Source organism: Lottia gigantea (assembly GCF_000327385.1).
Source record: "Lottia gigantea unplaced genomic scaffold LOTGIsca_2, whole genome shotgun sequence".
Lineage (NCBI taxonomy): Eukaryota > Metazoa > Mollusca > Gastropoda > Lottiidae > Lottia > Lottia gigantea.
Genome location: NW_008708400.1, coordinates 3,293,025 through 3,317,939, shown reverse-complemented (window position 1 = coordinate 3,317,939; position 24,915 = coordinate 3,293,025). Strand labels below are relative to the sequence as shown.

General features: G+C 32.3%; 2 protein-coding genes across 2 annotated transcripts in view; one reads left to right on the top strand and one right to left on the bottom strand.

Annotated features, from left to right (window-relative positions):
- Nucleotides 1–240: 240 nt before the first annotated feature.
- LOTGIDRAFT_228304 (hypothetical protein) lies at nt 241–16,346 on the bottom strand. The gene is made up of 22 exons (XM_009053325.1): nt 16,196–16,346; nt 15,484–15,644; nt 15,111–15,220; nt 13,882–14,016; nt 13,508–13,603; nt 12,949–13,007; nt 12,565–12,623; nt 12,315–12,414; nt 12,089–12,177; nt 11,521–11,665; nt 9,856–10,061; nt 8,559–8,751; nt 6,128–6,243; nt 5,390–5,640; nt 4,363–5,189; nt 3,874–3,972; nt 3,570–3,687; nt 3,062–3,166; nt 2,493–2,693; nt 1,918–2,064; nt 625–1,602; nt 241–603 (listed from the first exon to the last, which is right to left on the bottom strand). The coding sequence occupies exons 1-21, from the start codon at nt 16,293–16,295 to the stop codon at nt 1,305–1,307; spliced, it is 3,615 nt and encodes a 1,204-aa protein (XP_009051573.1). The 5' UTR covers nt 16,296–16,346; the 3' UTR covers nt 241–603; nt 625–1,304.
- Nucleotides 16,347–16,745: 399 nt separating this feature from the next.
- LOTGIDRAFT_152814 (hypothetical protein) overlaps nt 16,746–24,915 on the top strand; it is a gene marked incomplete at both ends in the record, with an annotated part of 12,616 nt that continues 4,446 nt past the window's right edge. The window contains 12 exons of the mRNA XM_009053324.1: nt 16,746–16,834; nt 17,127–17,200; nt 17,641–17,674; nt 18,011–18,086; nt 18,557–18,604; nt 19,059–19,153; nt 19,598–19,698; nt 20,631–20,719; nt 21,341–21,423; nt 23,636–23,696; nt 23,847–23,916; nt 24,380–24,465. Coding sequence (XP_009051572.1) covers nt 16,746–16,834; nt 17,127–17,200; nt 17,641–17,674; nt 18,011–18,086; nt 18,557–18,604; nt 19,059–19,153; nt 19,598–19,698; nt 20,631–20,719; nt 21,341–21,423; nt 23,636–23,696; nt 23,847–23,916; nt 24,380–24,465 — 906 coding nt within the window. The remainder of the gene's footprint in view (nt 16,835–17,126; nt 17,201–17,640; nt 17,675–18,010; nt 18,087–18,556; nt 18,605–19,058; nt 19,154–19,597; nt 19,699–20,630; nt 20,720–21,340; nt 21,424–23,635; nt 23,697–23,846; nt 23,917–24,379; nt 24,466–24,915) is intronic.

The following is a 24,915-nucleotide window of genomic DNA, read 5'->3' as shown; positions in this document are numbered from 1 at the left end:
TTAAATGTATCAGGTCAGAACCGTTTATCAGAATTATCGTGGTGACTTCAAACCAATGGTGTTTATGGGTCCTAATTTCAGTTGGTATGTGAAAGTCTGGCTATCTTGAATCAATTAACTTTCATTATTTCTAAAAACCACTGGAGTAGAGACATTTGATAAAAGCAACAACATTTTTGTGTGAATCTGAAGCCCATCTAGAATTATGCTTTTGCAATGTTACAATATAAAAAAAAATATCATTTTTCACCCATTGATTGGCTATTTTATTAAAAATATATAAAAAATAATTTAATGGACGGAAATAATTTAAAATATATAACTATATATACACTAACATAATTTAAACATCTAACATGTGTGATTAGCAGGACTCTACCCAGTTCCTCAGATGGGATATCAGAACTTCGTTTGGGGCCAGACATTTAATGTAGGTTTCACAAAGTTGCTCCGAACCATGGGTCACAACTTTTTGAGAATTTTCACCATGATAAAAACCCTATTTTGGTATATAATATACAAAGCTGAACCATTATCCCATCTGAATATGAGGTCAGAGGAACTGGGTAGGGTTAAGTTTGTCTGGCTAACATGTGATCTGATTCTTACAATATCATAACTGTATATTTATAAATTGGTCAAGAAGAAATCTGTGCAGTAGCAAATATGTGCTGCTATGTGAATTACAAAGCAAAAAGCACATTCACATGTGGATGTTCGTAATAACAAAATGTCATAGACACTTTACAAATCTTAATAAATAAGATAGATCAAGAAAAGCAATATACATAATGAGATTCTCACTGTGGAAGATGCATCATCAAGAAACACTGTGAAATCAGCTAATATTATGGATTTATCCACAGAAGCATGTGGGAATGTAAATTCTAGGTTCCTCATTATTTTACATATATTGTTTTTTTTTTTAACTGAATCAAAAAATAATGGTAATCACATTCAGTTAGAACTTAAATCAAAGCATGATTCTAGAATTAATTTTAACAGATCAGCAAATTTTTGCAGTGGCAGGTCAACTGTTTTAAACAATTAAACACAACAATGAGGTGTCAAATATAGCATCCTTCAGTGGCTTGGAAATTAAATTCCCATTGAATTCAAGCTTGGTAAACAACAATGGCAATGGCGCCAAAATGCTTTGAAATGAGAAGGAAAATATGAACAAAACTCTCATATAGACATTCCTACAAAACATATATAAAATGTTTCTATACTAACCATATCTTAACAAAATCTTTATATTAATTTCACACACAATTTATCATGACCAAAAACAATGTTAGCTATCATGTACAGCACTCAGTAGGGAATGTATTAATGATATTACCTATAGAATTGTCTTTATGTATACCATATACTATTTTATGTTCCTGTCCTATCATATAGTAAGCTATAACAAATATCACAGTAACTAATGTAAATCCTAAGGCATACATGGCAGAATCAGCTGTATATGAACTACTGAGTGGATAAAACAGTTCATGCCAACATGTATCATAATGGCACGTTGATCTATCAAAATTCTCATAATATCTCTGACAGGCATCTGTTTGACAACTTGGATCTGAATAAACTGTCCAAAATCTGAAATGAAGAAAATATTGATCAAATGAAATGGATTTCAAATTTCTACATGAAGACAAGCTACAATATGCAGTATACAATGACAGGAATTTTGCCAGTAAAGCAGCATTAGCTTTCATTAGCATCCTAATGTCTTTTACTGTACCGAGCTTGTGTTTATTGTCCCATCCTTATCACTGACAGGATGAAACCAGGTAAAAAAAAATGCAAACGTATTATCTCTGGAGCAAATTGAGCCAGTCTGCCCCCTATTTGTACCCTTAGTACCAAGAGGTTGGCACAGTCACTGAACAAACCATATTAAAATGTACGTACTTAATCTGTTTAACTGGTGTATTAGCTGGTACTTTGATGTACTGTATACTACTAGTTAATAAAAATGTTTCAACAAAGTTACTGTTATTTTGACACCTAACAGAGTTACTACCACTACATGATAACTGCCAATCATCTATTGTGTAGCTGGAATGCAATAAAATATCATTTTTATGTTTGAACCTTTCAGGGCTTGTGAGGAGGTATTCTTAACTTTTTCTGTGTTCTGTTGTTCTCGAAATAACACTATAACTAAGGGTTTTATGATGTGATATAGCTATCACAAAATTATCAGCAGCTTTTGCAATAGTGATGTCATATATGCTTAAGCATTTTTTTTAAATTTAAACCTCTAACATCTAATAGAAAATTTGAATGGACTAGAAACACATAAAAAAGATATAATACCCTAGAGCTTTCTATTTGAATTCCTATATAGCTCTATTTTGATTCTCGATTGACACATTTCTTGACAATAATTTTACAATTGGTTTATAATGAGTTAATATTGACAAACTTTCCAACATATCTTTCAGTTACATATAAATTTACAGTTGGATGTAGAAGTAACTGACCTTATCCTAGCACCAACTATCTCCTGTATAGGATAACCATTGCCTTGACCAGTTTCTCCATACAGAATATCTAGATGTATACCAGTGGTCAAATCTGTACAAATACCTTGTAGACTCTCTCCAGGATATACTGTAGAATTGGTAATATTAGTTTTATTGATATCACTTGATGACTTGTTAAGTAACTCAGTAATATTTTGTCTGTAAAAAATTTTGATAGAGTATTTAGAGAGGACTTATATGAAAAAGCACAGGACATAATATATTCTACAAACATTACAAAATCATTGGCACAGTACTACAAATGAGATCAATGGTGGCTAATGACTTTCCCATTACAATCTGCTGGCTAGTGGGACACGATGATTTGCATGTATAATAACTTTTATAATAACTAGGCATTGAACATCATCAAATCATGTTAACTTATATTATTTTATCAAACATATATCAAGCTTTTAGATGAGGTCAAAAATGTTATGGTCATTAAGATACAGTTTTACATTAAGATGAGCTTGTTTCATCTTAAATTTGGGGAATCAGACAGACAGACCGACTGAAACACTTACCTAAGAACTTGAACCCAAAATGTCTGGTTGTTAGGATCATTGTAGCCTTGTCTACCCAGAACATTTGATGGCATCAATGTGTTAAGATGATTGTAAACTAAAGTCCTGAAAAGAAGAAATAAAAAAAGTTAAGAAACAAAATTTGGACAAAGAGTTTGTTAAAGCAGCAGTTAAAGAATTTCTTGAGATGACATCTCACAGTTCACAAGCTGTCATAACAGAAACAGCCATATTTTACAAGGATGACAACAATTTTTTGGGATCCTTTCTACCAGCTGGTCCTTAGCCAAGCCTTGTGGCATTGGTCCTTAACTTTACCCATATAAAATCAAGTTGCATACAAGTAATAAGGAATGGTGACTTATTTAAGGTCAATGAGCTTTCATGAAAAAGACTGGAATTTACAAGCACTATTTGTTCCATCCAATGCTCTAACCACAGTCTGTCCAAAAAAATGTTGATGTTTGTTGTGAAACTTCCATAATTAAAGTGTCCAATAACAAATTACCTCAGATTTTCACAATTATTTATCTGTGTTAAACCAAGTCTTAGAGTACAGCTGGACGATGTATCTTCACCAAATGTTATACTCTGCCTTCCAGCATTATAACATAGCCCATCAACACCTAGATAAAGTTAAACAAAAAGAACCTTTTAAAGGAGACATGTGACTCCATCATTAAACAGATATTTTTTTCAGATGTCTTTATTTGCAATCCAAGATATACAGGGATGTGCATTGATATCAAAATTGTCAAATAGAAATCGGTCTATATTCATCTATTATTTTTATTAGACTTGTATCAATCTACCTGGTTTCCACACAGCCATTTGTTTAGTAACATCAATATCAACTACATCACTAGTAGAGTTATAACATCCACTGAATATCTCTTTACCAACTTCATAGCCTAGAAACATTATAACAATACAAGTTCTATCTTGGGGTATATACATTTGAAAATTGTAAGTAGTTTCCATAAAGTTGAATGTACTTAATATTTGAATATTTAAAAATTCAATGTCGGAATATAGTCCTTAGCTTTAAAACCATCAGGTGATAATTCTGACACATAATTTTGCATTTAATATATATTAATATATTTAATGAATTTTATCTTCCTCAAATATATTTGATGTCATCAATGCCGTTTTAAAATGCATGTAATGCCAAACAATCGGACTATGAACTACCAGAATCATGTAATCTTGCAAAATCTGGAAAAGGAAACATTTTAAAATGTTGCAAAGGGCTTTTACACTAGATCAAAAAATTATAAAAAATGTATTTTATCATCTACCTGGATGTCCTGATCTATCATATTTAACTTCTAGTCTATTATAGTTATCTGTACTATTATTTATACCACTGGCATCCTGGGTAAAGTCAACTTTAAATGACTGTGTAAGGTCTGTAGATGTCACTACTGGTATTGTTCCCAAAATGATGTCTGCATCAAGTTGAACTATTTTTTGTCCTTTCCATGTAAATCTGTATCGAACATCAATTACAGAATTTTGGCATGTATCACCTACAACTTGAGGTGTCTGTGCACGTGTGTAGCCATTATCCCAAGCACACCTGGGAGGCAGAGGTAATGCTGTAACTTGATGTTCAGTATTATAACTAACACAATTAGGATTTTCACATGGATTTCCACAATCCTCATTTCCTAATTTGGAGTTGAAAGTCCAATTCTGATTTGGCTGAATGATGTTCTCAAAGGATGTTGATCCTTTTAAGTAATTTTGGATATAACTGTCACTAGCGCAATAATAATTTACATAGGATGGAGATAGCACATCAGTTCCATATCCTTCACATATTTCAAACCCTTCTGGACAAGGTGGTCTAAAAATACTAGAAGGTTCAGAGTAAACTCTGGCACTCAGAATGGAAGTAATAGTGCAGAATTCTGGTGAAATGGTAGTCACACAGTCATTTTGGAACTCTTTAAGGTATTGAACTGGTGCTGTGCGAACACATTGTCCACTAGCAGATGTTTGAGGTAGTGCAAGAGTTCCCTTGTCTGACAGAGTAATGTCTGCTCTTTTGGTTCTTATATCGGCGCCATGAACATAGCCTTTCAGTGCAGCATTGGGATCTGTAAAACGCCTTTCAGACTTTCTATAATTAAAAGTAAATAAAGAAATATATTGCAGGCTTTAAAAATTGAATTGTCACATGAAAAGTTATGTGTACCTAGCCTTTTGTAACAATTTAGACATATAAAGATATTTGCAGGAAATAATGGAAATTACCCAAAATTATAGTCCAACAAAGATATTTGTGCATAATTGGGTATGATTCATAGCAGTCTACCTTACCCCAATTCAAAGAGGTTTTTCTTGCTGTTAACTTTATCTTTAAAATCATTATCTGTAGTAATTTTGGGTTGATTGGTGTGGTACAACCCTAAAAAGCTGTTTTCTTCAAAAACCACACACAGCAGTGGTGACCAGTCTTCTTTCAGAGACTTCTGGGAAGTACACATCCTGTCTGGAACAGGGGGAGGTAATCCACCCGGAGGACCTGATATACAACTGCTAAATGTCTCTTTTAAATCTTCAGTGCATTCCTGACAACAACAAAAAACTAGTTTTTAAAACAATGCTCTAAAAGTAACAAGGTATTAAGTCATGCTTGATGTCTTGAAAAACTTCAAAAGATATAAGTTATCACATAATTAACAATATCACAGCAACAAAAACATAACTAGCTTTATAAAATATATCATATAATTTATTGAATCACAACTACAATCACATCATAGGCATTATAAATTGTATCACAAAACTTACTGTATCACAGCATCAAGGAACATCACAAGCTTGATAATTTATATTACATAACTTACCTTATGAAAACAACAATTAACATCACAGCCTTTATAAATTATATCACAAAACCTACCGTATCACAGCATCAAGGAACATCACAAGATTGATAATTTATTTTCATATCTTACCATATCACAACAACAATTAACATCACAAACTTCATAAATTATATCTCAAAACCTGCCTATCATTGCACCAATGAACATCACTAAAACGATTACTTACTGTATCACAACAACAATTAACATCACAAGATCGATAAATTATATCACAGGAACAAGGTGATACTTCCACAAAGGCAGGATTACTTATACTTCTTTCTTCTGTTCTTACACCGCTAGCTGTAACAGTGGTATAAAAATTAATTTCCTTTCAATGTTATTGAGAGTAAGCACAGTGGGCGCTAAGGACCTGCCCCTGGAACCATTTTTTGGTTTGATGGTCCTTATGATGTATGAGATCATTTTTATAGAGATATTAGGCGTGGTTCACTAGCACTAATGATTAAGCACACATTAAGTTAAAAAATAAAAATAATAACTAGAGCCACTCGTGGCACAGAGTGGGACTTTGCAAATGTAGCAATTTGCTAAAGATCCTGAAAAAATCAACCATCGACGATAATTAGGTCAAGCGCAAGAACAAGTCTAAAGTTGATAATTTTTTATTTTTTATAAGATTCTAATACCGGAAGTAGACATCAGACCTCACAAATGAAAGTATCAGCAGATAGCCAAGGTCAATGACCTTTGATCTTGTAAAGGAGAAGGTCTAAAAAGGTCAAGATCAAGAGATATCCGTCATCAAAATTTCTAAATGCACACGACTATAAAACCGGAAGTTGACATAAGACAGCAAATATAAAAGTATAAATAGATAGCCAATGCCAATGACGTTTGATCCTACAAAGGTCAAGGTCAACAAAGGTCAAGGTCAAAAATTGAAAATTTGGAATTTCCAAAACCTGTTCCTTTTTTTGAACTATGAAGCAGAAACAACCGAACTTCTAAGACAAAGTGGCACAAAACATGAGATGATTGCATGCAAAGTTCCATTTTGAACAAACGTATACTTTGCGAGTTATGCTCCTGGCCAAAAATATCAATAATGAGTAATATAACCCGGATATGCCACGCCCACCTTAACTTTTTTTGCATACGGTAATTGATATTCCAAAAGTTATGTTGTGTTTCAAATTTCAAGCTTCTACATTATTTAAGTCAAAAGATATAGGTCAACAAATGTCAACAAAGGTCAAAATGGAAATATGAAAATATCCAAATGTTAAAACCCGTTCCTTTTTTGGAACTATAAAGCTGAGCTGTAAACACAAACTGGCCAAAAGGATGAGGTAATTGTGTGCAAAGCCCCATTTTTAACAAACGTATCCTATGCGAGTTATGCCCCAGCCCCAAAATGTAAACAATTAGTAATTCAACCCGGATGTGCCACGCCCACCCCAATTTTTGGGTCATAGGTGAATTCATATTTAAAGTGTCTAGTTGTGTTCCAAATATCAAGGTTCTACATAAAATAGTTCATAAGATATACATACACCAAGATCAAAAAGACGCAAATATGGTAAAAAAAACCCTCAAATTTGAAAAAATCACGAATTTCAATTTTGCTTTGAAAAAGCAATTGTTCTATATCTATGTAAAGTGCATGAGAAGCACATTAGGAAACTGAGAAAAATTAACCCTCTAGGTTAATTAGGTCACGTGCTAGAGCAGTCCAAAGTTGCGAATTTGGCCTTTTACGGATAGCTATAAAACCAGAAGTACATGTCGGAGGTCAAAGGTCAAAGTATCAAATGATAGCCAAGGTCAATGACCATTGACCCTATGAAGGTCAAGGTCATCAAAGGTCAAGGTCACAAGAAATAAGCTTTCAAACTTTGAAAAAATTCAACCGGAAGTTGCGAAAATGCAAAAGCAAAATTCAAAAATCGGCTCGCAATATTTTGTGAACATTAGACAGCAGATTACATCGACAACAAATTTATGCAGATTTAGTTTATCCCTAAGGACTTATTTCGATTTTAAGAAAATTACAAAATCAAGATGGCGGCCAAAGTATCACTTCCAGTCTGGATTTTATATTCTTCGTTTTTTTGTATTAGCATTTACTTACGACCTGCATAAATTCCGTTGACCTATTTCATTTACACCGGAAGTTATTCGACCGGAAGTTGATTGTACTTTCAATTCATTCCACCTTCAAAACCGGAAGTGACGTCAAAAGTCTGACTGTATCATATCATTGACTTTATTGATGTCTCTTTGCATTTTAAATTTCAGAAAATCGATGCAAAAATGCGCCTTCTAGAGCAAATTATTTACGGGTTTTTGCATATGTTGCACTGTGGCACTTACGGTTTTGCAAAAATGTTCCAATTCATATTCATTAACAATGTTGCCACTGCAGAAGGTTTACACATGTAGAAATATTGATGTAGCTATTGAAGCTTAGGCTGTGTGCCCTGTGGAAATTTCGAGAAAAAAAAAAAAAAAAAAAAAAGAATTGACATTTCGATAACAAACTGGGACTTAAAAGAATTGACATTTCGATAACAAACTGGGACTTTGCTAGTTTTTTTGTTTTTTTTTACACAATTACTGTTCATATCATTTTTTAATTACAAACCAATACTTACTTATTCCACCAATACAATCAGAGCAGACGTCCAGTGTCAAACTCACTTCTGCTATCACGGCAGCTGTCTGGGAAGTGTAAGAGGAAATGGTAGGAGGAGAACTGGTACAGCATTTTACTACCACATATTCTACGATATCCCCTATTACTGGTTTTAATCTTCGGGACACAATCGATTTATAATATTCACCTCTCTATAATATAAAAATAGACAAATAGGCATACATGTTTCCATGACACCATAAAATATCAAAAGCTGTGGTATGTCCATTTTCTTAATTGATTTAATTAAGATAAACACTAGTGTTGAAACCGATTTAGGGTAGTATTTCACGGGTAACCGGGTCTGATTTGAGATAATCGGTTAACCGTCAATTTTATAAGAATTAAAAAGAGAGTAAATTTGACAGAAATTTTGTCACTGTATGAGTCTTTAAGCTGTTTTCTTTAGTAAATAATGAGATACACTCATTGCACTGACCTCACAACTGGTATAAAAACCTTTTATCTGTCAGAGACTGTAGCAGTGACAATGTAATCGGTTTTTGACGCCTTTTATAATCTTTAGTAATTAACCGGGTAACAAACAGTTATTGCCGACGATTACCCGGTGCATAAGCGTTTCAACACTAATAAACACACAATGATTAAAGCGGAATTTGGGGCCTTACTCTCCAAAACTCATTTAAAGGGACAGATGCACCATTTTAGGTTGATTTGAGTGTTCAATATTTTCCTATAGATGTCTATTCTATAAAACTAAACACACAAAAAACAGTGTTACATGGAGGTTTTTAGTTTACCACTTATAATGGACAATGAACACATGATTTTATCTCGCATGACCATCACGTCCACAAGCAATTCTACGGAGCCCCTAAGGCGCAATTGTAAACATATTTATTTATTATTTCGTTTAAGCGAAATAAATGATGTTATTTCGTTTAAACGAATTAATTATTTCGTTTAAACGAATTAATTATTTCGTTTAAACGAAATAATAAATAAATATGTTTACAATTGCGCCTTAGGGGCTCCGTACAATTCAAACGTCATAAACTAATAGTTTCATCACAAAAATGTTGTATTCAAAGCAGACGACAGACAAAAGCAATCTTTTTTAAATCAACACACATGACAGACATGAATTAAAACAATGACTTCAGATCACAAGTTTGTAAGCTGCATTTGATTTAACCCATAGGAGCAGACACAAAACAACATATGTAGTAACAAATTTTCACCATATTCACAGAAATCTTCACTCTTTTGCCATAAAAAAAACAAAGGTTTCCTACCTCAAACTGAAAGGCATCCTCATCAATGATCCAAGGTGATGTTAAATCTATTGGTATAGCAGTAGTTGTTGTTGGCAATTCAGTAGTAGTTGTTGGCAAATCAGTTGAGTTCAGAGAATCAGTTGAGTTTATGAATTCAGTGGTTGTGGGTTGAGTGGTAGTAGGTTGAGTGGTTGTAGGTTGAGTTGTAGTAGTAGTAGGTTCACCTAAAATTCAAATATCAAATACTAAACACGAAAAGCATTATGTCTGGGCTACATATTTCTGTGAAATAGATACAGAAATTATTGTTTTAACAGTCTAAGCAACACAAATATATATATGTTGCAAATTAAAGTAATTAAATTTCTGCCATTTTAATATACCTTTTGGCATCGTACCAAGTTAAAATAAGCAGCATTGGAAGTTGCAATGTGAACAGATATACAGTGATGACCTTTAGAAATTATATTAAGTAGTCTTAACTTCCAAGAGTAATCCTGTTTTACAGTATATTTAGGAATTTCAAACAAATTTGTCTTTCACTTTATTTCTATATATTCACAAAGGTGATAATTTTTCACCCAAGATCATTTACATGTTTATGTAATGATTGTAGATTACTTTCAATTAATTGAACAGAAAATTTTCAAGAAAAATCAGAACCCTCAAAAAGTGACCTTTGCAAAAAAAGAAAAAAAGAAAATTAGCAGAAACAATAAAGTTATGAAAAAACTATTACTCCTAAGCACCTTCTGATTATACTAATGCTATTGTAATTTAGACTAGAAAATTATAACAAAAAACATTAGTGTCTGCTTAGTATGTGCAATATCAAACAAATTTGTTATAACTATCAAAACAATAGCAATGTCTGACGCATGGACCCATGCAGGTGTGTATATGTGTGATGTTGTTAAAAGTGTTGTGCCAACATTGGGTAAAACCAATTCCCCTGTAATTGGAGCGAATGACAACAGTCAAAATTACCCAACCTTTGTATTTCGATTTTAGACAAACTTGATGTTGCATTTTAATTTTAATCAGTGATAGGAAAACCTAGAATAATTAAGCTAGTATATGTATTAAGGTAACTATGTCCGTTTAAATGAATGACTTTGAAGCATACAGATGTACTTAATAAAAAAATTGTTAGGTTTAGTTTTTCAACTATTTACTTAAACACTTACCACAATCATTTCCAAGGTAAAAGATGGAGGTAAAAAAGGATAATAAATAATAAAGATTAGTAAATCACAGTTCTCAATTTTAATGTATATTAAGTACACTGATAGTATTGATTTGCATCAGTCAATTTTCAGTCAGATGTCTGTGACTGTTACAATTCCACTAAAATTAAACCTTTTATGATAGTGACTGGAAATAGGAATAGTGCAACTTGATGCTATCAGTGTCCTCAATACATATGTCAGAAATCCTTTTACAATCCCTTTAATGCTGCAGACCCATGTTTCGGACATTGCAGCTCATCAGGACAACTGGTTTCAAAATGAAAAGTAACAATTCAATATCAGGTCTTAAAGAACACTTTCAGCTGTCAAATTAATTCAGATATAAAATTCTCATGACTGGTATCCAAAGGGGGATTATCAGTTTAGTTGATTTATTTCTGCATTAAGATAACAAATAATAACAAATAACAACAAATAACAACAGAATACTGACTTGAAGAAGGGGTGCTTGTAATTACAGTACAGACAGGATCACTATATATAACTTTAGCTTCTTCTAATGTTTCTGTCATAACAGTTTGACATACACCACTGACATCACCAGTAGTATCAACAGGACGATCCAACTTTAAATATACCTAAAATAAAAGTCACAAATATTTTCACTGTATTCAGTATATCAATTATAGAGCAGTTTAGATATACTAATACAGAAACCTGAAACATATTATTACTCAGGGTTTTTGAATTGTGTGGAAATCACACAATGTGAAACTCTGAATAAAAAAACATACTTCAGGTTCTTCAATATTTAGAGCTGTACAATATGAAGTGGAATGGATATCATAATGTTTACCATCATTGTATTACAACATTAGTATTTATCACCTCATTTTTAAGCCTGGTTTCACCCTGTCAGTGATGCAGGTCGGACGAGCTGACATGGTAAAAGTATCTAGTCATTCGGATGTGACAATAAACAGACATACTGTGTGCTACAGGTTGTTCTTGTTACAGATCCCTCAACAGTTTAAATCCTGGCAAAAAAATGTATACCTTACTTTTAATGAAGTGGTATAAATTCTAGTAAATTCTGGAATAATCTCAAATGTACCAGTTTTTTCTGTAAATCTGGCAGTTGATGTTGTGCCTGAAAATATTATAAATATCTTGCTAGGACTTGACTAATTACCTCCAAATGCTTTATTAACCTCTCTAAGCATCCAAACACAGACCTCATTTAGCACTTGACTTTCTGACTTTAATAAGTTAAAATCAAAGACTTACTTATAGATGTATCTGTTCCATATTGGTTACCACCATTACGTGATGCACCACTACATCTTATACTGATATCATTACCTCTTGATATTACTCTATAACTCATCTAGAATATAGACATATTATACTTTAATAATAAACATGATAATATACCCTATAATATAACATAATACCCTGATAATATACTAGATCTTGTTTTAAAAGTTATTTGAATGTGATCAGATTAAGCTGCACATTGATTTATCTTCATACTAACCTGAACTTCAGTGGCACCAATTGGAGCATCAACAGATGCTATGTCTAAATTTATAGAACCTAAAACAGGAAAAAAACAAATGTTGAAAAATATCCTTAACATTCACTATATCTTTCATATGTACCTAGTTTGAATTGTCTAGGACATCTTTATTGTCCACAATGTCCACAAACAGAAAATCTTAATGAGTTATATTGTGTTGTATCTAAAAAAATATGCCACTCAAAAAGAAAACTGCCACTCAAAAAGAACAAAATCAAGCAACAAAAATCTTGATGTTTTGCATCAAGTTTGAAACAGGTATCCTCCACTCTTACTGATTTCTTCATATTTCCCATCAAGTGCAACAAAATCCTTAATGACTATTTTGCTGCATTTACTCACCTGGTACAAAAGTGGTTGCAGAGCAAGTGACTGCAACTGGTCTATCAACTACAGCTTCACTGAAATCACATCAAAAGAATGTGGAAAATGAATAGATTTTGGGATCTTTCACATGTGCAATCTGGCACTTCAGATTATTGTCTCAACTAGTCAATAACATCTTGCATTAAGAGAGATTTTGCCAGAAGTATAGCCATAAACTGAGTATTTTTTGCGCATAGTTCACGCTATGTTCAAGAAAAACACTGTCCCAATTTGCGCTGAGTTCATGCAGGCGATAAATAAGTGGCATTCGTATGGTGCGAAAACTTTTTTCAATGTTCCAAAATTCTTTCAATGACATGGCTCAAACCCAAGCACCCAACGCACATTCACTAGTTCAGGAAGACTTTAATCATTGGCACACTGAAAAACATGTCATAGAGCAAACAGAATTTGTGCAAGTGTCAGTGTGGCTGTTAGTTTTTAGGCATATATCAAATATTTGTAACACAAAAAAAAAATTGTACAATGAAAACTGATAAATAAAATTTTCAGGATAAACCAATTCCTCCCTTACCTTAATCTCACATTGAAAGTTCCTGCAACAGTATTTGATATTTGGATAGGATCTTGACAAAAGCTGACAATTGGAGCTGGTTGCAAAGCCAGAGATCTAAAAATAACAACAACAAAAAATCATGAATATTTAACAACAGACTTTCAGCTCTACAAGCAGTCCTTTATAGAACCTTTTGAGACAATGTCTATCTTGATCATTGGGTTTTTCTCCTATCACATGATATCCCTTCATTTAGTGTTTCAGTCATCCAAGTGGCCATTTATGAAATTCATTTAGATAATATCAGATAATCATAATTTCCAATATCTTGAATTTATGGTACCACAGGCTAGCAGTTCATGAAAATTTATTCTACAGAAAATGATGCTTACACTGTATTACTATATGAAGTGGATTTACAGAATTGGACTGTGGATGTTGAAGATTGAGGACATTCTGGAGAAGAAGATGGTGGAATTGTTTCACCATAACATCTTACTGTGACAGGTCTTCCTGCTTCTACAGAACTGTAATGATAAAAAACAATTAGTGCCAATTAAATGGATTTCCTAACAATTTCAGACATTCTGCCAAGCATGACATTCGTTATTCTTACTATAAAAGCCATCATATTTTGTTACCTCTGTAGAACATCTCTCTTTATGGAATTAATTAATATACCTATTTCAGTTTAGTAATTTCCAAACTCCTTAAACGGTCTTATAAAAATAACAACATGGAAACGAAGGCAGACAAAAGGGAAAAAAAATCTTGAAGGGACCTATTTTGGGGTAAAAACTAAATTATTATATTATATTCGGAATTAAACGGTTGTTGAAACCTCATGCCTAAATATACTACAGAGAAATAGATAGTAGGAAACTTTCCCAAGAAGCATCAATGGGAAATTAGTATGCTCCATTTTTGACAAAACCTTATAAACAAATTCAGTTTGATCAAGTAGATACATAAATGTAAAAAGCATATTTTATAAATATTTTCAACATTAATATATGAAGTTTTTGATACCAGAAATGAAAAGTTTGCCAACTACCCCTTTTAAACAGTAGTAATAGTCTTAGAATAATTTGGTAATTTGATTTACCAATGAAAGTGTAAAGACAGTAGCTCAAGCTAAAACTTAATTCAAATCATATGATTATATATGTAACATTTTGACGACATTCTCCATAGAAAATACATGCAGCTGTTGCTATTTGGAAGTTATAAAGAGGTATTAAAACTAAACTTTTACATATATACCGGACATTTATAGCATTGATTGACACCTGTTCATTTATCAATCAGTGGTTCTTGAAATTCCATTTATACTATGAATTTTAAGATGTCACTATCACTAAGGTCCTTATCATATGTTTATCAATAGCAGCTTTTGCGATAGTGGCGTCATAAAACACTTACTTTTAGTGGAATTGCGAGAGCCACAGACATATGACTGTAAATTGTGTCCTTATACACATAACAAGTTTAGAAAATGTTTTCCAATCTCTTTATATCTTTATATTTGTTGATCCATAACAACTGGTTTTGAAATAATACATTTACTGACAGAACAGATCAGGCTTTATGACATCATGAAAAGATCTATCTATATACTAACATTATTTGCACTTGTCCTGTAACTGGGCCACCAACATTAAAATTGATAACTGTATAATTAATTTTACTGTAACCAGCCCGATAAGTCTGTTGTTCACACGTCACTTGTATCTATTGAAATAAAAAATGAAAGGTCAACAAGCATCTGACAACAATCATCAATAGCAGCTATGATGGACAATTTACATGTAAGCAATGAAGCATACAAAATTTGTTAAATTGGAATCAAAACTGTAATGTGTTTAAAATTCATAATAATTGATAATGGACACTTGTGTGAGCATGAAAAATTAATCAAAAACTATTTAGATTGTCATCATAAAAATACCTGTGCTACATTATTTTAGAGTGCTAAAGAACAAAAACACTATTACCTGTTGATTTAAAGGCACATCTTGATCATTGCTATCTTGAATTTGGATTGAAACATGTAAGTATCTTAAAGCAGTTTCATTTAGAGATAATCTGTAGTCTGAATTATTAGACAATATAGAACCAGCATCTCCAAATCCATCAATAATGATTTTACCAATACCTATCAATGAAAAATAATAGCTTGTTAACCTAACTAATATGCATAAAGTATTCACAAGTTTGTATTGGTAATGACATCTTTAGGTTAAACGACAGGTCTTGGGATGGCCATGGTGCAGAAAAGTAGGACGTAAAACTCCATTCATTTCATTTCATTTGGGATGGCCATGGCATATCTTGCATTTTGTTGGATAGAGTGCATCCAAGTCCTGCTTTTTAGATCTTTGTGAGGGTTAATATTAGGTTTGGAGCAGTTCTTTACTGCAAAAAGCAATTTTAAAAGATATGTGTTGTAGTCTGCCATAACTATCTATAGACTATAATGGTCATGGGAAATTAATTTCATACTTCTTATGGTATGTTACAGTCTTAAATAACCATAAAACCTTGCCTTATATCATCAAAAGTATCTAATTGAATGTTCTAATTAGGACCTAACAAACGTTTTTTTGCCTTGTAGTTGTACAAATCAGCTTTAAAAATATTTTGATGGCTTTTTTGATTCGGCATGCACAATCTTGTTTTACAAAAAGTAACATTAATCATACTTACTTTGACCAGCGGTAAAGGAGATAAAACATAAGAATGTTATAAAAGCAGATAGTTCAACACCCATTTTAGGAGTTTTACTAAACAAATACTTAAAAATCATAAACAGTAATATTAACAGGTAAAATTATCAAGAACACTTGGTTATAATGTCCGCCATTGTTGTAAACAAAAAATCGAATGATTTGATTGGATAATTTCCCAATAAGGGAAATAACTCATGAATTTTCTCTACTTTCGTTTTTTCAGTCCGCGTTTCGATTTGTGACAGAAAAAACACAAATAATACTGTGCCAAGCCTTTAACTGTATAATATGTGTGAAGTTTTAAGATCGAACATAGATTCTATCTTCCCTTTAATAGAGACAGTCATAAGACATTGTGAATTTGTAGGTAAAAAACACAAAATCTACATCCATGCTTACCGGGTAGGATTGCATTACAAACCTACAAACCATAAGGGGCTACGTAGGCCTACAGCCACTAAACATCAACTTGTAGACAATATAAGATGTATCCTCAATAACTCATTTTCTTTCATACTATGTATTAAATGTGTACATTCACTGGGTTATATTTTCTGATTTCAGCCATTGATACAGAATTTACTGGTTTACAACTTGATGAAACAACCAAAGCTAGGTGGGTTGAAAAGCCGATTTTGGTGCTCATATTTTGTTACCCAATTTACATCATGAATTGCATATTAAATGCATTTGAAGTCACTGAAAATTGATTTTCCAGGCTTAATAGTAACTACAGAAGAAAATTTGCAAAAGTGAACTGCGGCTCACAATATTGTTCTCAAAAATTTATTAGAAAAATTTTTTTATGGGTTCTTATTTTTTCATTGACGCTTTGCGGCGGAGACAAAGGTGATGGGGCTACTAATATCTAATACAAATAGTGATATTAACATATCTCTGTGTTTCAGTTTATTTGATACTAGTGATGAAAGATATGTAAAGTTAAAGAAAAATGTCTCTGAGTTTACCATGTCTCAGATTGGTGAGCACCTTACAAGTTTGATTTACTTTCCCTTAACCATTTATCTTGTCAAACATGTTAGAATGTGTTTCAACAGCAGTTGTTCATTCTTGTCTTCTGTTTTTACCATACATACATCTGATATAATCTGTAACTATCTGACTGAAAGTGGCAGATCTGAATGTCTGAAATTAGCATATCTCAATGTCAGATCTGGCAGATCTGACTATCTGAAATTGGCAGATCTGACTATCTGAAATAGGCAGAACTGACTATCTGTAATTGGCAGATCTAACTAACTTTCTGAAAAAAATCAGAAAGTGCATTGTAGAAATACCTGAGAGTAATAATAACTGTTATTCAAGTCTCTAGAATGGTGAAAATCTTTTTTCTGTTCCTGTATTGTTTTCATAGAAGTTGCAATGATATTAAACTATTTTTTTTAATTAATTATTTTTCAGGAATATCTGCTTTTGTAAATAAAGAATCCTACAGGTATAGTACTCTGTAATGTAGTGTAAAATGAGAGGTATCTCTCTGCGGGTGGCCTCGGAAAATTTCATTAAGAGGCCACCGTCCTTTCACAGGCCTGAGGTTGAGAGGGGGAAAAACCCCAATGGGGGTTAATTTATCAAAGAATATTAGAAATGTTATAACCAGAACCTAAAAAAAACATGTTGTTACTTAGAGTTTCATGCTATGAAATCTTCAGACATCTGATCTATTTTCAGCCTGCGTCCCTACTGTTGTATTATTGTATGAAGTATTTATAGATATTGCCAATTGGATTCTATATTATTTGAAAAAATAAATCATTCTTGAAATTTTCAGATATGAAGCCCACACGTTCAACTTTTATTTATTTCCAACAGCATTTGGTTCTTTTGATGTCAGATTTAAATGTCAGGTTAGTATGAAATTTAGGAAAAAAATGATTTTCAAAAATAAAAATTAACTAAATCATTTATTGGTACTGCGAGGTTTGATTGTGTTTGTATTGATTCAAATAGTAAACAGAGAAAAGATTTCTTTTGAAAATAAATTTGATGTGACAGACGTCAATTACTATATTTCATTTGACATGAGAGATTATGTGATCCATAGACGTTCCAATATAAATTCCAAGACATTAGAAGATTTGAATATTTGTGAAATAAAAAGTTGAGATGAAGTAGGAAGTTCAGAAATCTAAAAAAAGCTCATTTTATGCCATGTTACAAATTGTAAGTTTTTTGAAGAAATGTTAAAAAAGGGTTTAATTTGCAGCCAACATCATAACTTAAGCCTTCTGAGAAGAGCTTTAAAAATTCTAGCCTTGAATATTATGTTATTACATGTATTTCCAAAATCTGAAATTAATAAAATTTGATCTTTTAGGCATCAAGTTTGTCCTTTCTGTGTCGATACAACTTTGATTTTAACAAGGTAAGATCACATACTTTTATTAAACTTTTAGCCGTTCTTGTAAGGTTGCTTCAAACTCTATCTCTTTATGAAGAATTGTAGCTTATTTTCTGAAAGAATTCCACTTCTAATGTAATCTGATCTCACTTGGTAACATTTCATATCGTCATGTAAGTAAGTAGCATAGTAAGTGCACCTGTTTATGTTCAAGGAGTTCTTTGGGCCAGCTTCTACATAAAAAAAAAGTCATATGTCTCTTCAGATGTATGGATTTTAGTGACATTCTTTACTTTCAACTCAGGTTAATAGATAGAGTAATCCTGTTTTGTAAACTTTGTTTGCTTATAATTTAAAAAAAAAGATATCTAAAATTGTTCCTCTATTTTGTTCAGTATTAACTCTTCTTTTATACCATTATCTAGATAGTTCAGAATACACCAGATAAATCTGTGACCATGTGTTTCATATTTTATAGTTTGTATATGATGGTGTATCATATTTGAATAGAGATGAAGAGTTGAAATTAAAAGAACACCTGGCTAAAAACACCATGTTTTCTGGGTTAGAGAGGTAGGAAAGCTAAAGTTATACAGGCAAACCACAAAAATGTTGCATCCTGAAATGTCTTACTGGGAACATTTTAACAAAAACCGAACTTAACATCGTTTAATTTTTTCAGTCATTCGATTGAACAATCACTAAAATCAATTTTAAGGGACACCTTTGCCATATGTTCAAACCAATCATAACTTAAGTTGAAAGGAATTCTTTAGCTAAGCCAATCATTAATCATATTATTCATAGCTCACTGTTGAAATTTGAGCTTACAGTGCCATGTGTGTCCAGAATGAAGGTTAAAATGATGACTCGTCTTTTCTGAAGACTATTTCTGAAAGCTATTTACATATATTCAAGACCTGAATCTACCCCCCAGATAGTCATTCCGTTAACCGTGATTTTGACCCCAGGATGCAGAATTTTGGATGTAAAACTTTGAAAATTTGAATTTTACAGAGAAGTAGATGAAGAAGTCCTGCAGAAGATATGTTCAGATATAGCAGAATGGTTTGTCAAAAGTCAAGTCGGTGAAGTTTTCCTCATAGAATTAGATCAAAGTATGGACACATTTTACTGCATTGCTCTTACATAAATTCTGTCTCAAAACATTTTAATGCAGAAAAAAATGATCTTATCATACACTTCATACACACGAATCTACACTTGTCATACATATTAATCTACACTTGTCATGCACTGGACTCTACACTTGTCATGCACTGGACTCTACACTTGTCATGCATTGGACTCTACACTTGTCATACACAAAGCTACACTTGTCATACACAAATCTACACTTGACAAACATGAATCATCAATTCTCTCAAAATATATGAATCTACACTACTCATACATATATCTACACTTCTCATACAAGAATCTGCACTTGACATTTATAAATTTACACTTGTCATACATGAATCTACACTTGTCATACACGAATCTACTTTTTTATGCACAAATCTAAATTTGACATACACGAACCTAAATTTGACATACACAAATCAGCACTTGACATGTATAGATTTACACTTGACATACTAAATCTACACCTGTCATACACAAGTCTACACCTGTCATTCACGAATCTAAACTTGTCATACACAAATCTACACCTGTTATTCACGAATCTACACTTGTCATACACAAATCTACACCTGTCATTCACGATTCCACTTGTCATACACAAATCTACAGTTTTTATACATGAATCTACACTTGTCATACACAAATCTACACCTGTCATTCACGAATCTACACTTGTCATACACAAATCTACACCTGTCATTCACGAATCTACACTTGTCATTCACGAATCTACACTTGTCATACACGAATCTACACCTGTCATTCACAAATCTACACTTGTCATGCACAAATCGACACCTGTCATTCACGAATCTACACTTGTCATACACAAATCTAGATTTATCATACATGAATGATAATTGCTTATAATGTGTACACTTTCTTTTATTGCTTTCCACAGATACAAGAGAAATAAAAGATTACGTTTTACACACAGAAATAAGGAACAGATTTCCTAATGTATGGACACATAAAGATCAGCTGGGCAAGGTAAGATATTGGAATCTGGATCGAATATCACAATTTGTTGTTCAGTATTCTGATTGGTCGATCACTAAGATCACTTTTCATATTGGCGTCTGTCGGTCCGTTCGCAATTGCTTGTAAACACTCTGGAAGGCACAATTCTTGACGGAATTTCACAAAACTTCGCGTGAGTGTTCGTTATCAACCAATGATGAACCCTATCAAAAATTATTTAGCATGAGTTATTGCCCTTGTTCTTGAAAACGCGTTAAATATTAAGCTCATAAACAGGCGCGATTCTTGCCGTATTTCAACAAACTTTGTAATATTATTCAGTATCGCCCCAAAGTATTCAAAAGCAGTGTATGACTGAAGGTTGAATATTTCATATTTCATTACAGTGCCTGGCAAGCTATCTTTAAATACTTTTCATTAACCACTCCCTTTATTTAGATATTCCTAATTAATAAAATCTATGCAGTGCACAACACTGTCAACATTTCTTACAAAAAATATAAAAACAAATTTCCAACTAATTATTTCTGATAAGCGTTATTTCAGCTCTTTGCAGTTCTTTTCAGAATAAGTATCCAACATCCAGTTCTCTCGGTATCCCTCTAAGCCTGTTATTTTTTTAATATGTAGTTTATTGTGGAACATGTTAGTTCAAAACAAAGAAGAGAATTACAAGATATAGATTCATCCAATAGACTGGAACAAGAGGAAAAGTTAGTAGTTCAATATTTATTTAAGTCTGCAAAACTAAAAGACATTTCATGACTGGGGGCAAGAATCAGGTCTGAAAAAAATATTATTTGACTGATATCCTTGTAAGTTTGTAAAATGAAATTTCCCAGATAATTGTTATTGAAAAATTACAGAATGTTAAAATATATCATTAATATTTTGAAGCTAATATTCTAGTTCACATTGATATGATAGGTACAATTTGATTTAGTATGACATAGTCTTCATGAGAGAAAACAAGACACCACTCAAACGCTCTGGTCCAAATAAGAAGCTTGCAGAAAATAGCAGATGACAATTTGACTAACCCCATAATTTTAACTTCTTGTTTCAGATACATGCAGACTATGTTAGGTTTTACTAGATTAATTAGGTTGTTACAAGATTATGAACAGACTCACTTATCCTTGTTTCAGATACATACAGACTATGTTAGGTTTTACTAGATTAATTAGGTTGTTACAAGATTATAAACAGACTCACTTATCCTTGTTTCAGATACATACAGACTATGTTAGGTTTTACTAGATTAATTAGGTTGTTACAAGATTATGAACAGACTCACTTATCCTTGTTTCAGATACATACAGACTATGTTAGGTTTTACTAGATTAATTAGGTTGTTACAAGATTATGAACAGACTCACTTATCCTTGTTTCAGATACATACAGACTATGTTAGGTTTTACTAGATTAATTAGGTTGTTACAAGATTATAAACAGACTCACTTATCCTTGTTTCAGATACATACAGACTATGTTAGGTTTTACTAGATTAATTAGGTTGTTACAAGATTATGAACAGACTCACTTATCCTTGTTTCAGATACATACAGACTATGTTAGGTTTTACTAGATTAATTAGGTTGTTACAAGATTATAAACAGACTCACTTATCCTTGTTTCAGATACATACAGACTATGTTAGGTTTTACTAGATTAATTAGGTTGTTACAAGATTATGAACAGACTCACTTGTTCTTGTTTCAGATACATACAGACTATGTTAGGTTTTACTAGATTAATTAGGTTGTTACAAGATTATAAACAGACTCACTTATCCTTGTTTCAGATACATACAGACTATGTTAGGTTTTACTAGATTAATTAGGTTGTTACAAGATTATGAACAGACTCGCTTGTTCTTGTTTCAGATACATACAGACTATGTTAGGTTTTACTAGATTAATTAGGTTGTTACAAGATTATGAACAGACTCGCTTGTTCTTGGGTCAGATACATACAGACTATGTTAGGTTTTACTAGATTAATTAGGTTGTTACAAGATTATGAACAGACTCACTTATCCTTGTTTCAGATACATACAGACTATGTTGGGTTTTACTAGATTAATTAGGTTGTTACAAGATTATAAACATACTAACTTGTTCTTGTTTCAGATTACTACAGACTATGTTAGGTTTCATTGGAGCATTGAGGTTATAAGATTATAAACATTTGTTCTTGTTTCAGATTACTACAGACTATGTTAGGTTTCATTGGAGCATTAAGGTTATAAGATTATAAACAGACTAACTTGTCCTTGTTTCAGATCCATACAGGCTATATTAGGTTTACTACATTAATTAGGTTGTTACAAGATTATAAACATATTAACTTGCTCTTGTTTTAGATTACTACAGACTATGTTAGGTTTTACTAGATTAATTAGGTTGTTACAAGATTATAAACAGACTCGCTTGTTCTTGGGTCAGATACATACAGACTATGTTAGGTTTTACTAGATTAATTAGGTTGTTACAAGATTATGAACAGACTCACTTAGCCTGGTTTCAGATACATACAGACTATGTTATGTTTTACTAGATTAATTAGGTTGTTACAAGATATAAACATACTAACTTGTTCTTGTTTCAGATTACTACAGACTATGTTAGGTTTCATTGGAGCATTGAGGTTATAAGATTATAAACATTTGTTCTTGTTTCAGATTACTACAGACTATGTTAGGTTTCATTGGAGCATTAAGGTTATAAGATTATAAACAGACTAACTTGTCCTTGTTTCAGATCCATACAGGCTGTATTAGGTTTACTACATTAGTTAGGTTGTTACAAGATTATAAACATATTAACTTGCTCTTGTTTTAGATTACTACAGACTATGTTAGGTTTTACTAGATTAGTGAGCTTGTTACAAGATTATAAACAGACTAACTTGCTCTTGTTTCAGATTACTACAGACTATGTTAGGTTTTACAAAAGTATTTAGGTTGTTACAAGATTATAATAAAGTAAGATATTTTATAAGTAAGATAACTGCAACTTAGATAACACTAAAAGAAATGGCAAAGAATAGAAAATGATTACACAAAGTCTATGATACAAAGCCTGTTTTAAGAGGTTTGAGTTCTGTAAACTTACACTTTGATTTCATACTTCAGATAGTGGTAGGTCATAATATGTTAACAGATTTAATGTTGATGTTTGAAAAGTTTCACAAACCACTGCCAGGTAGATTAATTATTTCATTCTTTATTATCTTACTTTGAAATATAAAGGTATTTTGGCATCCTTTGATAGTTTGTGCTCCTTCCCTAGGGATACAATTATTAACTCATGGATTTTGGGGATGATTATCAAATTGAGATTGATTATCGATGGCGGAGTACCGTTCAATAATCGATTAATAATCATAATGATTCAGTTGAGAAACCGTGTAAATACTAAATTAAAAACATGTCAAAATTCTTAATTTCATGGGTTATATTTGCATCATAGAAGTTTTCTTTTTAGCAAGAATAAACTTCTATGATGCAAATATAACCCATGAAATTAAGAATTTATTTAACCCAGCCCTAGTGATCTATACATAGTAATGATTACCTTGTATCTGTCTCCATCCAATAACCAACATTCAATAAGTGCTTGTCTGAATATTGAACATTTGTTGAATGAAATTGTATCTTGCTTTCAGAATCATTCAGTGAATTTAAGAAAGAAGTTCATCAAATATTACCTAGAATTTATGATACCAAACATATGTCTGCTACTATCAGGAAGGTAGGATCTGAATAGTTTTGTATTTAGTTAAAGTAAAATAGTAGGCCAACTCTAATTTAATTTAACATTGTTTGGTTTAATATTATATGACCTAAATTTTGTCAGTTCATGGATGGCAAGTGGAGTCAGATTTTCTTAATCAGTATCAGTACTCTAGTCTCTAATACTCACTTTTTCTGAGAGCTACCTTTAAAGAGTAAAAGAAACTTGGTTTGGTTTGGATAAATAGGTTTGGACAATAAAACTCTGCCACTGCTTCAGTTTGATATAGACGTCTGCTTCATTAGTCTTCAAGTCAATCCTGAAAATACAGAGATGTAGCACAGTCAATATAAGCAGTGGAATGATGATATTTTCTTGGTTATAATGAGTATACAGTAGTGTTTCTTTGGGAGGGCCAAAAAGTCTGGCCTAGCTCCCCCCCCCCCAACCCCCCCCCACCCCCCCCCC